At 47.1% G+C, this 13100-nt stretch overlaps 1 protein-coding gene across 3 annotated transcripts in view; it reads left to right on the top strand.

Annotated features, from left to right (window-relative positions):
- NTRK3 (neurotrophic receptor tyrosine kinase 3) overlaps positions 1–13100 on the top strand; it is a 203061-nt gene that overhangs the window by 106651 nt on the left and 83310 nt on the right. For all 3 annotated transcript variants that reach the window (XM_079317834.1, XM_079317835.1, XM_079317836.1), the window contains exon 12: positions 5863–6051. In XM_079317834.1, coding sequence (XP_079173960.1) covers positions 5863–6051 — 189 coding nt within the window. The remainder of the gene's footprint in view (positions 1–5862; positions 6052–13100) is intronic.

Raw genomic sequence — 13100 nt, 5'->3', positions numbered from 1 at the left:
ACCCTGTGTAGGCACCAAGTGCTGCCTTGGCCCTGTGCCCACATCTGTCAATAAAAATTAAGAAATTGATTTTCTTTTGTTTGCCTGAAAGGACGAGGCTCTCTTTATGAGACAGTAAATGCAATCTCACTCTGAGCATGGCTGGATTTTTAATTGTATTTATTGTGCTTTCGCTTATTCTTTTATGAGTTTCAGTTCCCCTCATTGCTGGTGCAGAGATCAGCCCTGGGGTGTGGGTTGATTTCAGCTCCAACAATAGGTTGGTAATTTTTTCAAGTTTTTTTTTTTTTAACTTGTTTGTTTTCCTGGGAAGCTGAAGTTTGAGGTTATTTTTACCCTTGTTTATGTGCGTGTGTATAGCTCTGAGTTGCTGAGTTGTAAAGCTGGGCTGAGAGATGTAGCCTTGGAACTATCTACTTGCCAGTCAGAGATGTGACCTTTTGAAGAACAGAATTTAAGATTCTGGTTGGGGGAATATGGAAGTGCCAACAGGGGTTTGGAGTCAGAGGAGGAAGGGATTTTATAGACTATGTATTGGAATTTAATGAGGTCTGCTTCTGCACTTGCTATACAATTCATGGTGACCCACTTTATTAGGGTAGCATTTTTTTTTCCTAGTTACGGGTCATATACAGTTCCTAATTAAGTAGGTTAATTATATGGCTCCTTTATATTACAAAGGAAACTTGAGATGGCACAATTAGCTCTTGCAGTGATCATTTTTGATCAAAAAATGGTGTTCTGCATGGCAGCTCCCAGAGGTGTGGTGGGGAGAGGGGGTTACCCTGTGGCCCTGAGCACTTCCATCACTCATCTCTGCCTCAGCAAACTCAATTTGTGTCCTGAGCCCTTGGCCTGGGATGTGCAGGGAGTTGTCCTTTCTGAAACCATGGCCCCACCCTGACCCAGTGCTGCACCCACAGTGCCTCTGATGCTGCCCACACCTGCTCTGCAGCACTGGAGAGATCCCTCCTTGGAGTTTCTTTGGAAGATCAGAAAGGGAAGATGCTGAGGGTTCTGGCTCCAGGTAAAAAGTGCTGCAGCCTGTGAGGGCTCTGAGCAGCATCTCTCCCTGTAGCTAAACTGTCCTTGAAAGAAGTTTCTTTAACCTTTCCCTTCCCAGGCTGGCAGTGGCTGAACCCCCACAGCATCCCTGGGTTATCTGTTCCAGTGCTCAACCAGCCATACCGTGAGGCATCAGGGAGAACATTCAAACTCTAATCTCCCTCAGTGCAATTTAAACCTATTATTCCTTGTTTTATCCCCAGTGGACGTGGAGAACAGCTATTATATTTCTCTTTGCTGCAACCTTTTACATATTTGAAGGCTGTTATCACATGTCCCTTCAGTTTTCTCCTCTGAACACAAAGTATAATTCTTTCACTTTTCCCTTAGAGGTCATGTTTTCTTCACCTTCAGTCGCTTTTGTTGCTTTGCAGAGGTTACTGTAATGCTAAGCTGGAGTTTTTGTTTTTTCTTCTCCTATTTGCCTTGGGGCACTCATTCTGTTACAGATATGTGAGAAGTGACCATTATCTTCTCTAATCTATGGTTATTTATTCAGTACCCTATATTCCTGAGCCTGTTTTATCATAAAGTATAGCTCTTAGCCTTGATAAATAATTTCCCACTATGATATGATCGTACAAACAGGGTTCCCTAAGCTAGTTATTACTATTATTATTTGCTTTATTTTCCATGAGTAACAAACTGTCTGTATAACACTGTGAATGAACCAGGCAATTCACAGAAATGGACTGAAAGCTAAATCCTATTCACAGAACTTCCAGATAAACAGGGAGGTGGAGGTAAACACCAAGCCAAACTCTGGTTTAGCCAGAGGGAACAGTGCTGAGCAGAGAATGAGAGGTTTTCTGAAAAGCAGAGATTTTGGGGGAATCTGGAGGAGTGTTTACAGAGATGATAATATCAGGGCAGATGCAAAGTGAGAAGAGTTGGAACATTGCTGGGATGGGTGGATGGATGGAGTGAAGCCTGACTGGGAGGCTGGGGGAGAAGAGAGGGTGGAGATGAGGCTGGTGGTGTTTGAGTGAGGTGTCTTTCTCAGGAAAGAGGGAGTTGGCTGTAGAGGAGATGTGGGAGGGAAGAGAGAACAGAATTGCTGCTTGTGACGTTTCCAAAAGTAACATTTCCAAGCTGCCTCCCTGCGCTTTGGTGAGCATCAGCTGAATTTGGTCCTGATTTCCAGCTCGTTGTGGCTGACTCTCCCCCTGGTGCTGTGAAGGGGCAGGTTGGCAGTGGCTGCTTCTTCACTCAGGGGCAGCCCTAACACCTCCCCAGCCTTTCCTCCCAGGGAAAAGGAGTGAAGGAGTGCCTCTATCTCTGCTGCTGGTCTTGCTTCCTTGTCAGGAAAACTGCATGGAAACCAGCCCAGCTCTGTCCTCACAGACAGTGGGGATGCTGCTGGCTGGTGAGAGCCCTGCTTGGAAGGAGAGCCAGGGGAGCCTTTCAGAGTACAGCTGTAACAGGGGCAGTGCTCAGGGCTTCTTAAAGTTCTAATAAATAGACCCTTCTTATAGTCAGTGTCCATAGTGTGTTAGTCCATAACACAGGCTGAGTTATTCACAGAAACAGCTACTGCATCACTGTTCTGAAAAGCTCTGAAATATTTTATGTAATTTTTAAAATCACAGGATGGTATGTTAGGAATTACTTCAAGCTACCCTTTGTCTGTTATTATACATTTTTACTGTACAAACTGTCTTCTTTTCTATCTCTCTCTCTGTACATTTCCCTCGCAAATGGAAGGTAAACCTAAATCTCTAAAATATGTACTCTCTCTTTTTTTCTGCTTCATTTTTTCCCTTTAACCTTACCTGGAAAATGCACTATTGAAACCAATAAGAATTCTTCCAAATAAAGCCATTCATCAGCATTATGCATCAGAAAACTATACCTCTTTGCCCACTTAAAAGCAAAAATATATATGTTATTGCCAAGATAGATTAAAAAATTTGAGTCTAGGTAGCTGCTTTATTTCCAGGAATTGGTAATGGCAGAGTATATTTTGAGTCAGGGCAATATCACTCCTATAAAAGTGATTGGTGGCTGTTTGATATCCATGATGTTTTTAAAGTTTGTCTCAGGCTTGCACAGTGAGTCCAGCACTTGTCTGAGTCTCAGAGTGACAACAGAGGGCTTAGAGGGAAGTGGATCTCAGCAGTGACCAACCAGGAGAGATGGGAATGACAGAATTGGTGTCATTAAGCTGCATGACTGTAGGACTGTAAGCTGTAGGAATTAATGTTTTCCAGATTTATACTACTCCACCACACCCAAAAAACCCAAAACCTAGTAGGAGAAACTTGGAGAAGTCCTCAACTGAAAATTGCTTCTAATCAAATTATATCCTTTGGAGGATATTGAGATTAATTATATGTTCTAGGCCATGTCAGATCAGTGCCTACGATCACCAGAAATGTTTGGGAAAGCTGGAAGGCCAATGCAGTGAATCCATTGCAAATGTTCCTTAGGACTCTTGAGAATGTGATGTATTTTAGTTTTTTTCACAACCTGGAGGTACAGTCAGAGGCAGTCCCTGGATTACTGCAGGGGTAGAATATACCTTACATGTGTTGTCCCTGTGGTGCCTCTGCCTTTGCAGTTCTTGGGGTTTCCCACTTTTGCAGAAATGTGAAGAGATTGAGATGGAGAGCCAGAGTTCAGCTCTGAGGTTTTGAGGGTTGGTAGCTTTGTAAATGGATAAGCTTGGTGACATTGACCTGAGCTGGGTGACTCAGAGGCTGAATCCATTCACAGGACACAGTATTCACTGGGGATTGGGGATGCAGCTGTGGATCAGCTGAGATGTGGTTACCTTTTTTACCTCAAAGATCTTGGATATGTTTGGGGCATGAGACTACACTAAAACACGAGGAAAGTCCTCCTAAGAAGTAAACCACAGAAAAAACCCAACCCTGTGGAGTGTGAAGAAGGTCAGACTCTGGGTGTGTTTATTGTCAGGGAAGTGGCCATGAGAGCTTTGGCTGATAGATCATGCTCATTTTCACAAGTAACCTCCTGGATTGTGCCCTGCTCTTTTAGATGTAGCCATGTCCTTTCAACCTGCCTGTGCTAGAGGGACACTGCCATGATGTGTGCTCCCTAAAAATGAGGAGGTGTTGAGCAAGCAAGAGCAGCAAGGGTGAAATGCTGGCAGGGCTCTGTGGGTCCCTGAGAAGCACGTGCTCAGCAGGGTCTGTGTCAGCCTGGTGTTAGTATTGATATTTTTATGGTTTTTTGTACTTTGAAATACAGAGTTCTCCCCTTCTGGGCCAGCCAGCAGTGCAGGGTGTGGCTGAAGGAACGTGCACATCGTGCAAAACTGGGTCATCCTGGCTTGCCTGCAATGAATTGACATTGGGAAGGAAGTCATTCAAACCAAAATTGCCCATTTGCTTTTTGTGTTTGGAGAAGTACACTGTGTCTATTCCCAACAGAGGCATGTTGCATCAAGAGCTGAATTTTGCCTTTGCACCTCAAGAGCTGGAAAGTCATGCGGGCCCAGGGAGTAACATTAAAAAAGCCAGAACCTGCCAGAAGGAATTCACAGTAGAGGGAGAGAGTTTTTCTCCTCGTGACTAAAACACCTGTCACAGCTGCCAAGACTTTGCTAATTGCACAATAACTTTATTATATCCCACTTGGAAGAACAAACAATACTTGAAGATCCAAAAATGAGCAGCCTTTAGACTAGATTAATGCAGGCAGAATGGCTGCATGGAGCTGGTATTCGCCTCGTCCTCGCAGTAGCTCTGGAGAGTAAAATGGCTTCAAGACTCCCTTCTTTGTTGCCAGTGCTACATAATAAAGTAATTGTGCAATTAGAAGCAGATTACTGATGGGAGATGAGCAATTTTTATGCAATGTAGGTAAAAGGCTGGCTTCTCTGAATAGGTTCAAAGCCTAAGTGCAGCATCTCTGCTCCTTTTTACTCAAGCTTCTGGTAGTCCCTGGTAACATCCTGACAGGAGAAAAGGAGTGTCACTCATTGACCGTGGATTTTCTTCCCATGTTAAAATATTAAAAAGGTCTGGTGTAAAATTTCACTGTTGTCCCTTCCTTGTCCAACACCAATATAGGACAAAAATGGCTGGAACAGGTATTAGAGGGTCTAAACCCAAAATAAAGCAGAAGGGATAGAAGCCTTCCATTGCTCCCATCTTGCATGCCTGACTACTTTGCTCCATTTTCTTGCCTGTCTGGTGGTGCTGTGAACTTTTGGGGGTCAGGAGGGTAAGGGGAAGATGTTTTGTGGTGGGAAGAAAATGGATGAAGCTGTTTGTGGTGGGCATGAGCCTGAGCTGAGCAGGATCTGCTCCAGTACACTGTGGGTCCCTGTAGGCATCAGCCTGACTGAAGGGCTCAGTGAGTTTGCACCGGTGAAGCTGCAGGAGTGCAAAAGGATGGGCAACACACTGGGCAACAGGCATCTCACAAATGTGGATTTGAGGTGAACTAACCCTCTGGGGGTGATGTTTCTCCAGTCTAAGCCTGGTTATGATTTCTGCCAAGCTTGTGATGCCAGAGTGTAGAGGCACCACAGCAACTGCTCTCTCATGATAGCCCTAGGAGGGGACTTTGTGCATGACTCACCTCCGATGTGGTGCCACCTGTAGCTGTTAAACCCTTTGGGACTGTTAGCCTGGTACCTCAAAGCCAGGAAGGAAAACCTGAGATGTTTTCCCTACCCTGTGGGCTTCCCAGAGGATGGGAAAACTGTCAGGAATGCTTGGACAGGCTGGTGGTGACGCCCCGCTAACCCACAGCAATCCATGGGCGTGTGACCAACAGGCTCCAGTGTCCTCTGCCGTCGCTGACGGACGTGTGTGCTGTTTGCAGGTCCCGTGGCAGTGATCAGCGGGGAGGAGGACTCAGCCAGCCCCCTGCACCACATCAACCACGGCATCACGACGCCGTCGTCGCTGGACGCCGGCCCCGACACGGTGGTGATCGGCATGACGCGCATCCCCGTCATCGAGAACCCCCAGTACTTCCGACAGGGACACAACTGCCACAAGCCAGACACGTGTGAGTGCCCAGCCACGGCCCCCGAGGGCTGGGGGGTGGGCTGGGGGGGCGGGGGAAGGAGGGCAAGGAGGAAGAGGTTAAGAGGATGAGGAAGAAGAGAAGGAGGTTTTTGAGAAGAGTGGGTCTTGGTATGGTCCAGAAACCAAAGTGAATCTCAGGTCTCAGAAATCACAACATACATGTAGATGCTTCCAGAAAAGACTTTCCACTCTCACCTTCACCTCCCTTCACCCTCCCTCCGCCACCCACCCGTCACCTTCCCCCCCTGCCTGAAAGTGCCATTCCAAGCCGGGCTCTTCCTCATCAGCTCCAAGCATGAGGTGCCAGGTGTGAGCAAGAGCCCCCTGGCAGCATGGGGATGGATGTGACCCCTGCTTGGCTGGGGAAAGGACCTGCCTCCCCTTCCTCCTCCAGCAGTTTCCCAGCCATGGGGCTGCCTCTTTGGCTCCCCAAAGAGCCAGGGGGAAGCTCAGGATACATGGGCATAGGTGCGGCAGGTGCCTGGAGCTATCTTTGTCTCCAGAAATTTTAGATGCTGGATGTTTTGTTTTTATGGGCTTCTATAAAGCTTCTGCATCTTTTCTGTATAAATTTGGGTTGTGAACTGGGCTCATTAGACTAGCAGGAGGTGATCAAGTGGCCCTCTCCACTTTGTGTTTCTAAATTCTGAGCATAAAAGAAAAGTGCTGTGTAAAAGGATGCTTTTCTGGGAGTCCTGCACCACCTCCCACGTGAGAGGTGGGATGCAGCCTTCCCCAGCATGCGGCTCACAGGCAGTAGCTGAGCTCTCCCAGGCCTCTTACCAGCTCTGAGATGCAAGCTGAGCGATGCAGGAGGTTTTGGGTAACATTCCTCTCTTGTTATTGCACATCTTTTTGGTCTGTCTTGGTTCCAGGTAGAACTGGAAAAATAAAAATCCTGCAAAACAAAAGGTGAAGAGCCTTCAGCTTGGGCTATCTCGGTGACCCAGCCAGAAGCAGGTGCTGATGTCACCTCTGCTCTTCCTTTGGCTGCTGCTGACTCATGGGTGCAGGGGACAGAACTCAGCCCCTGCAGACAGGGAGAAAGCCCATCTCCCAGCCTGTGGGAAGCTATGTGGCATTAAGTGCTCAGCAGCAGCACGCTGCTCCTGCCTCCACTCCTCCATCAGGGGAAGGGGAGCTGCAGCTGCTGCTCCCACGGAGGTATCCCTGGGGCAGCCCCCACTCTGCAGCCTCCTGGGTCCTGCTGGCTTGTGCCCAAGCCTTAGCACTGTCCTTCACTTGCCAGAGCAATGGGATGTACCCAAAGAACGTGCCTGGCTTTCCCCTTGATTTTCATTTTAATGTGCTAAATTTGGTCTGTTTGTAGAGAGGGGAGGAGGAGGGCGGTGATTAGGCAGGAGTGGAGAAGCTGAATGTAGCGTGGTTTTTCTGTGCTGTTAATTATATATTTTACATTTCTTATAGCACCTCATCTCAGAATGATTTACAAACTCTGATGGCTTGGGAGGGAGGGCTCCCCCGCTTTGCTTTTTCTTCCTTTCCCTCCTGTGCTGTCTCAAATCTCTTTAATCTGCACGCCGACCATTTCAAGATGTGGGTGCTGTTGAGGCTGTGCAGTAGCAGAGCTTAAACCTCAGAGGATTAAGTTTTGCTCTGAGCCTTTGCCCTGTGGGACTTGGCAGAACTGGGTGGGTTGCAGGGGAAGTCACTTGCAGCAGGATTTGACCTCAGAGCTTCACGGGGCTGCTTGAGTAGGATGTGAAGGGTTCACAGAGATGCTCAGGGTGGCATCTGGAGGTGCTTCTCCTATGAAGGGTGCCACAGGAGGGAATGCTCCAGGTTTTCCACGACTGCAAGGCAGTGGGGCTGAAACCAAACCCCACGACACTGGTACTCCCTTTGGGGGATAATAAAAGCAAACTACCGCTGAGTGCTTGCAGGTTGAAAACCCTATTTTTTTTGAATTCTTTGTCATTCATTGTGCAAAACCCAGTCCTTGACTCCTCAGGCAGAGTTGAATTTGGTGTGTGTTTTGTATTTTAGTCCCCAGGTCTTAACTTGGTCAAAACTTCTGACTTCACTGGTGGCTTTGCTTGAGGCTGGAAAGTTTCATAATTCACCTATTAAATTAACCATGCTTTGGGGAGCTTTTGCTGTAAGGGGTTTGTTTGATCTGATGTGCTCTACTCAACATAAGCCTGGGCTGGAGAATATTTGTTGCTCCTGTTCTCCCTGTGGTTGTCATGCTGGAGGGCTTTTCTCTCCCCCTGTGCAGAGCTTGGACACAAACATTTCTCCATTTGCTGTCACTTCTAAAGAGAGCTCCTCTGGGCTGGGGAGAGCCTCGATGCCCAGCTGAGCTGTAGAGATGCAAACTCCGGCCACCACCTCCCCCAGAGCTGCTGCCCAGCTGTGAGCAAAGGTGTTCTGTGACACCCAGCATCTCTCCTTTGCACTGAGCTGTTGCTAGAGCAACATCTTCAGCAAGCATTTTCCCTCTCCAACATGCAGCCTTTCTCCTTCCTTCCTGCTGCAAGCATCCCTGTGCTCTTGGATGCTGCCTAGGTCGAGGACATGCCGATACCCATTGCCGTGCTGCAACGAGGGGAGCAAACTCTATATGCTTAATGCAGTATTAATAGTACATTGATGTGATATAGATTTCTGTCACCCTCCATGCTAGCAAGCATCACTTATCACACAGGGATGACGGATGTTTATTCCCAGCCACTTAGCTCTGCATAATGGAATTGCAGCTGAAATATGGAGAGCAGCTCCCTGCCTGCGGAGCTGGAGGCCTCTTGCTCCCTCTGTGCAGTGCTGCCCCATGGGATCTTCCTGCTAATGTGTCCTCAAGGAGACAGAGATGTGGGAATATGCTGTCCTCGTGTCAAGGGAACAGGAATCAGTCTTCACTTCTGCCTGTCTGGGATTTTTGCAGTTGTCTTACCCTCTTTCTGTTACTGCCTTAGTGCAGAGATGGGACAAGCTTGACTCAGGATTCTCTTTCCATTTCTGGGTAGGAGGTTCTCAAAGAGCCACAGAAGACACTAGCACCACCCTGTTTTCTCATGCTAAAGTATTTAGTTGTTGAGAAGATGCTCCCCCATCTCTGTCCTGTAACTCTGCTCTGTGCTGGGTTTGCATCTTGTCCTTGCTTCAGCTGTTCTTGGTCCTACCTGGAAGGTTAAGAAAAGAATTTGGACAGTCCAGTCACAAATGGATTTCAGAAGAACAGCCTAAAACTGCCTTTTTTTCCTAATCTTTTGCTCATGGAAGAGAAACCAAGTTCATATCTGCTTGGCAAACAGCAACAGGAGGAGCAACAGGTTGTGACAAGTTTGCACCTCAATATCTGGAAATAAACAGATCAGAGGAGAAGAATGGGACTTGTGGCAAGCACAGTGGACAGAGAAAGTGATGAGGATGAGACTTTAGGACTGCATAACATCAGCCTATGGTCAGAGATTTTGGTAATGCAAAACATGGTCCAGTTCTACCCACATTTGTGGCCAGAAGTTGGCTGTTTGTCCTTCTGGGCAGGCTTGGCAGTAACAGCAGCTTCTTACCTTTTCTCCCTCTTTGAAGTTCAGGGTTTGAATTCCCAAAATTCAAGTTTTGTAATTATGAGTAGCTGGAGATCTCTGTGGTGAAATATTGGTAATGTTTCAGAAGAAACATTTTGGAAGGTTGTTTTCCTTTAATAATAGTAATTAAGTAGTAATTAATTCCAAGCACAATGCATCAGATGCAGATTAGTTCTTGGATCCGATCTCTCGAGCTTTACTCAAATGCCACAGCACAGTTTTGGAGTTGTTCAGTCCTCTTCTGTTTCTCATCTAACAAAACAGGCCTTCTGGAAAATGACACACATTGGAGAAAAAAATCCAGACCCTGATGGAGAAAATTGATCTGGGGGGCAGATCCCCACCTGCGTCCCAGCAGTGGATGCTCAGTTGCAACAAGTACTGTGAAGCTGAACTTTTGTGGCAAATTCTTTGATTTTGGTGGAGGTTTTTGCCAGCCACAACTGGAGCTGGCTGTGTTTTCCAGGACTGGCTCAGTCTGGGGACTGGGATGCATTCTCCACACGGGTGGAGCAGCCGTCCTTTCGTAGAGTCCTAATGAGGGTTTTTTTCAACCTCATTTATTACAGGCTGCCCTGACATAATTACATATTCGAAGTTAGTAATTACACGTATTCATGCTAATTAAGTAATTAGATATAATTACACTAACTGTAAATACGTGGTAATCGGCTAAAAAAGAAGTACTTCAGAAAAAAAACAAGGCAAATCACACAATAAAAGCGCCATCAGCACTCTTTCACTCAGTACCCTGTCTTTATCTTGTATTTCAGTGCAGCTAAAAGGAACATCGTGGTCATTTCAAAAGTCACATTTCTTAAACAAATAGATTTTCGTACCTCTGCTTTCAATAGATCTTGAAAACTAAAATGGAAAGGATATTTACCCTTAACACTGTTAATTTTTTTTTTGTTTGCCTAGTGTGATTTGTTCATCCTGGGCATGGGAAGATAAAAAGTATGCAGCATTTCTATTTTCGGTCAGTTCATGGTCCCATTTTTGCCAAAAACAGCAACAACATAAAACTGAAGTCATAAGTGCTTGTAGTTTTATTTGCCAAAAAAAAGAAAACTGAAACAGTTGGTAGTGGAAAAGAAACTTTTTTTTCAGGGATAAGAGAATTTGTCAAATATTCTTTTTATGTAATATAAATGTGGAGCACAGGGTAAAGTGACAGCAGCAATCCGCTTCCCCATGCCCAGCCTGGGGCCAGGCTCCATAGGTTTCAGTCCCTCACACAGAGCTCTGCTGTTTGTCCAAACTATTCTTTTCCTCTGGTCTCCTCTAAAATTAAGTCCCCAGGCTCTTTTCCAGAAGGACCCAGCTCCCCTTACTCTTTTGAAGTAGTCACTTGTGGGTGAAGACTCCTCTATGCTGGAGCTCTCATGGTCCCACAGTCTTTTCCTTCTCACTCAGCTCATGTGAGATATTTTAAGGGTTTTAACAAGGACTTGAGTAGCTGTTTATTCGTTTATGTGTGTTTTGCTACTCTGTGCTGTGTCTCCTCACTGTAGCAGAGCCTGGGCTTGTGGCTGGGGTCTGTGGAAGAGCCCTGACCTCAGAGCTCAGCTCCAGCAAGTGGAGGTGTTGGGGGTCTCTGCAATGACCTTCTGCCTGCAGATTTCCCTCCCTTCTGGTTTGCTGTTGGCTCTCATGGAAACTGCTCTGAGCTCCAAGTGTTGATGTGGACATCCTGCAAATGATTGGGATGTTGAAGAAGCCTTTGGGCTCTGGCCAGCTATTCCCAGACCAGGTATTGGAGGTATCTGAAGAAATGTGTGAGCAACCAAAATTACTACTTGTGTCCCCCACCAGAGGAGAATGAACTTCCCTTTGCCCAGAATCACCTTCTTGTCCCCTGCCCAGGCTGCAACAGCTGACCAACAGGAGACATACCAAGGACAGTGGGACTGGATCCAACCTTCCCAGCTCTCAGTTTTCCTGCCTGGGGCTATTTTCTGCTCTGCATAATTTCTTCTATCCCTAAATGAACAAGTGGAAGAAATACCCCACATTTTCCAGCAGTCCAACCTACCTTTGCAGCAGTGGAGTGCCCATCCCAGCTATTACACCTGCACTTTGGGTTCCAGTCTCACACTTCAAACCTTCATGCTGTGGTGCTCTACAGAAATGAGATTTTTCAGGATGTCTTGGAAAGGCTGGCAAGATCCATTGCTTATACCTTACCCCTCAGCTAGCTCTGGAGATGCTGTCTGTGTGGTTGTACCATGGAAGAAAAGCAGCGTGGCTCTGTCTGGTCCCTGCCTGCTTTAGGAGGAGCTGCTGAAGCTGGGATGGACACCTGACTTGGTTAGAACACAAGGCAATCACCTCCTGCTGCCCTTTCAGTTTTAGATCCATTCTCTGTTGCTTTAACATGTGTTTACTGGAGATGTTTGCAGCAACACCCAGGATCACAGGGGGACCAGCAGGCTCCAGCCCCAGCGTGGGCAAGTGTGGCTGGCAGCACAGCTGGGTGGTGACACTTTGGTTCTGGTGATGAAGATCCATGAGGAAACCTTAAATCAAGAAGAATGTGGCTCTGGGCTGTTGATGGTGACCAGCCTGCAGAGAGACTGCTCTGGTGGTGGAAATACTACTGGATACAGACATCAAGGGGTTGAGAGGGAAGTATTTTCTCATACAAAACTCTGCTTTCTTCTCTGCCTAAAGGCATCCCCACTGGACTGTTTAATCCTCATGTCTGTGGGGCCAACAGGCAGGGCTGGCTTGCCTGGGATGATTTTAGGAAGGGAGCTTGTGATGTGTGAACTGTCAAGAACTTAACAATCCAGATGAGAGGAGGCCCTGACCTGTTTTCCTGCTGGATTTGGAGTGGCTCTAGTGCAGCAGGCTGCTCTTTTTGCCTGGCAGCCTCATCCCTGCATCAATTGGGTTGGACCAGAGTGCCCAAGAATGCAGCATCTCATTGAGGATGTGTATGAACACCCTGATATTCCACCTTATATCCAGCCCTCTGCTCATCTCATTCAGGGGCTCACACCCTCCCACTCCTCTTGCAGCATTCCCTGGCCTCCACACACACATCCCACTGCCCCTGTCCACTCACCCATGGTCTGGCAGGAGTCCAGACTCATCATGGCAGGATGAGAGGAGTGGGGCAAAATAGGAATAAAAAGAGATTTACACTCCCTCTGTTACCAGCTGTGTGTCTGGGTATTGGTGCTTCTCCCTATCCATTTGTGCTTGTGGTGTGCTTAAACCTGAAGGAGGTGTCTGTGCCAGAGAGAGCAAGGCTCTGCTCACCAGCCAGCACATCTCATGGGTGTGGTTCCATGCCTGCAAGACAAGAGGTAGCAACTCAGTGCTCACCCTGAGGCTGTTGCAGACTCAGGCTGCCCAGGTGTCAAGAGTGTGCTCCTAATGGCTCATTGGTTCTGTGGGTTTTGCTGTGGGTCACTGTAAAAATAGCTGGTGTGTGTATGTGTGCATGGGTAGAGTGGTGGTATTGATTTCT

Source organism: Erithacus rubecula (genome assembly GCF_903797595.1).
Source record: "Erithacus rubecula genome assembly, chromosome: 14".
In the NCBI taxonomy this organism is placed as follows: domain Eukaryota; kingdom Metazoa; phylum Chordata; class Aves; order Passeriformes; family Muscicapidae; genus Erithacus; species Erithacus rubecula.
The sequence above is the reverse complement of the archived record's forward strand: the minus strand, read 5'-3'. Positions and strand labels throughout refer to the sequence as shown.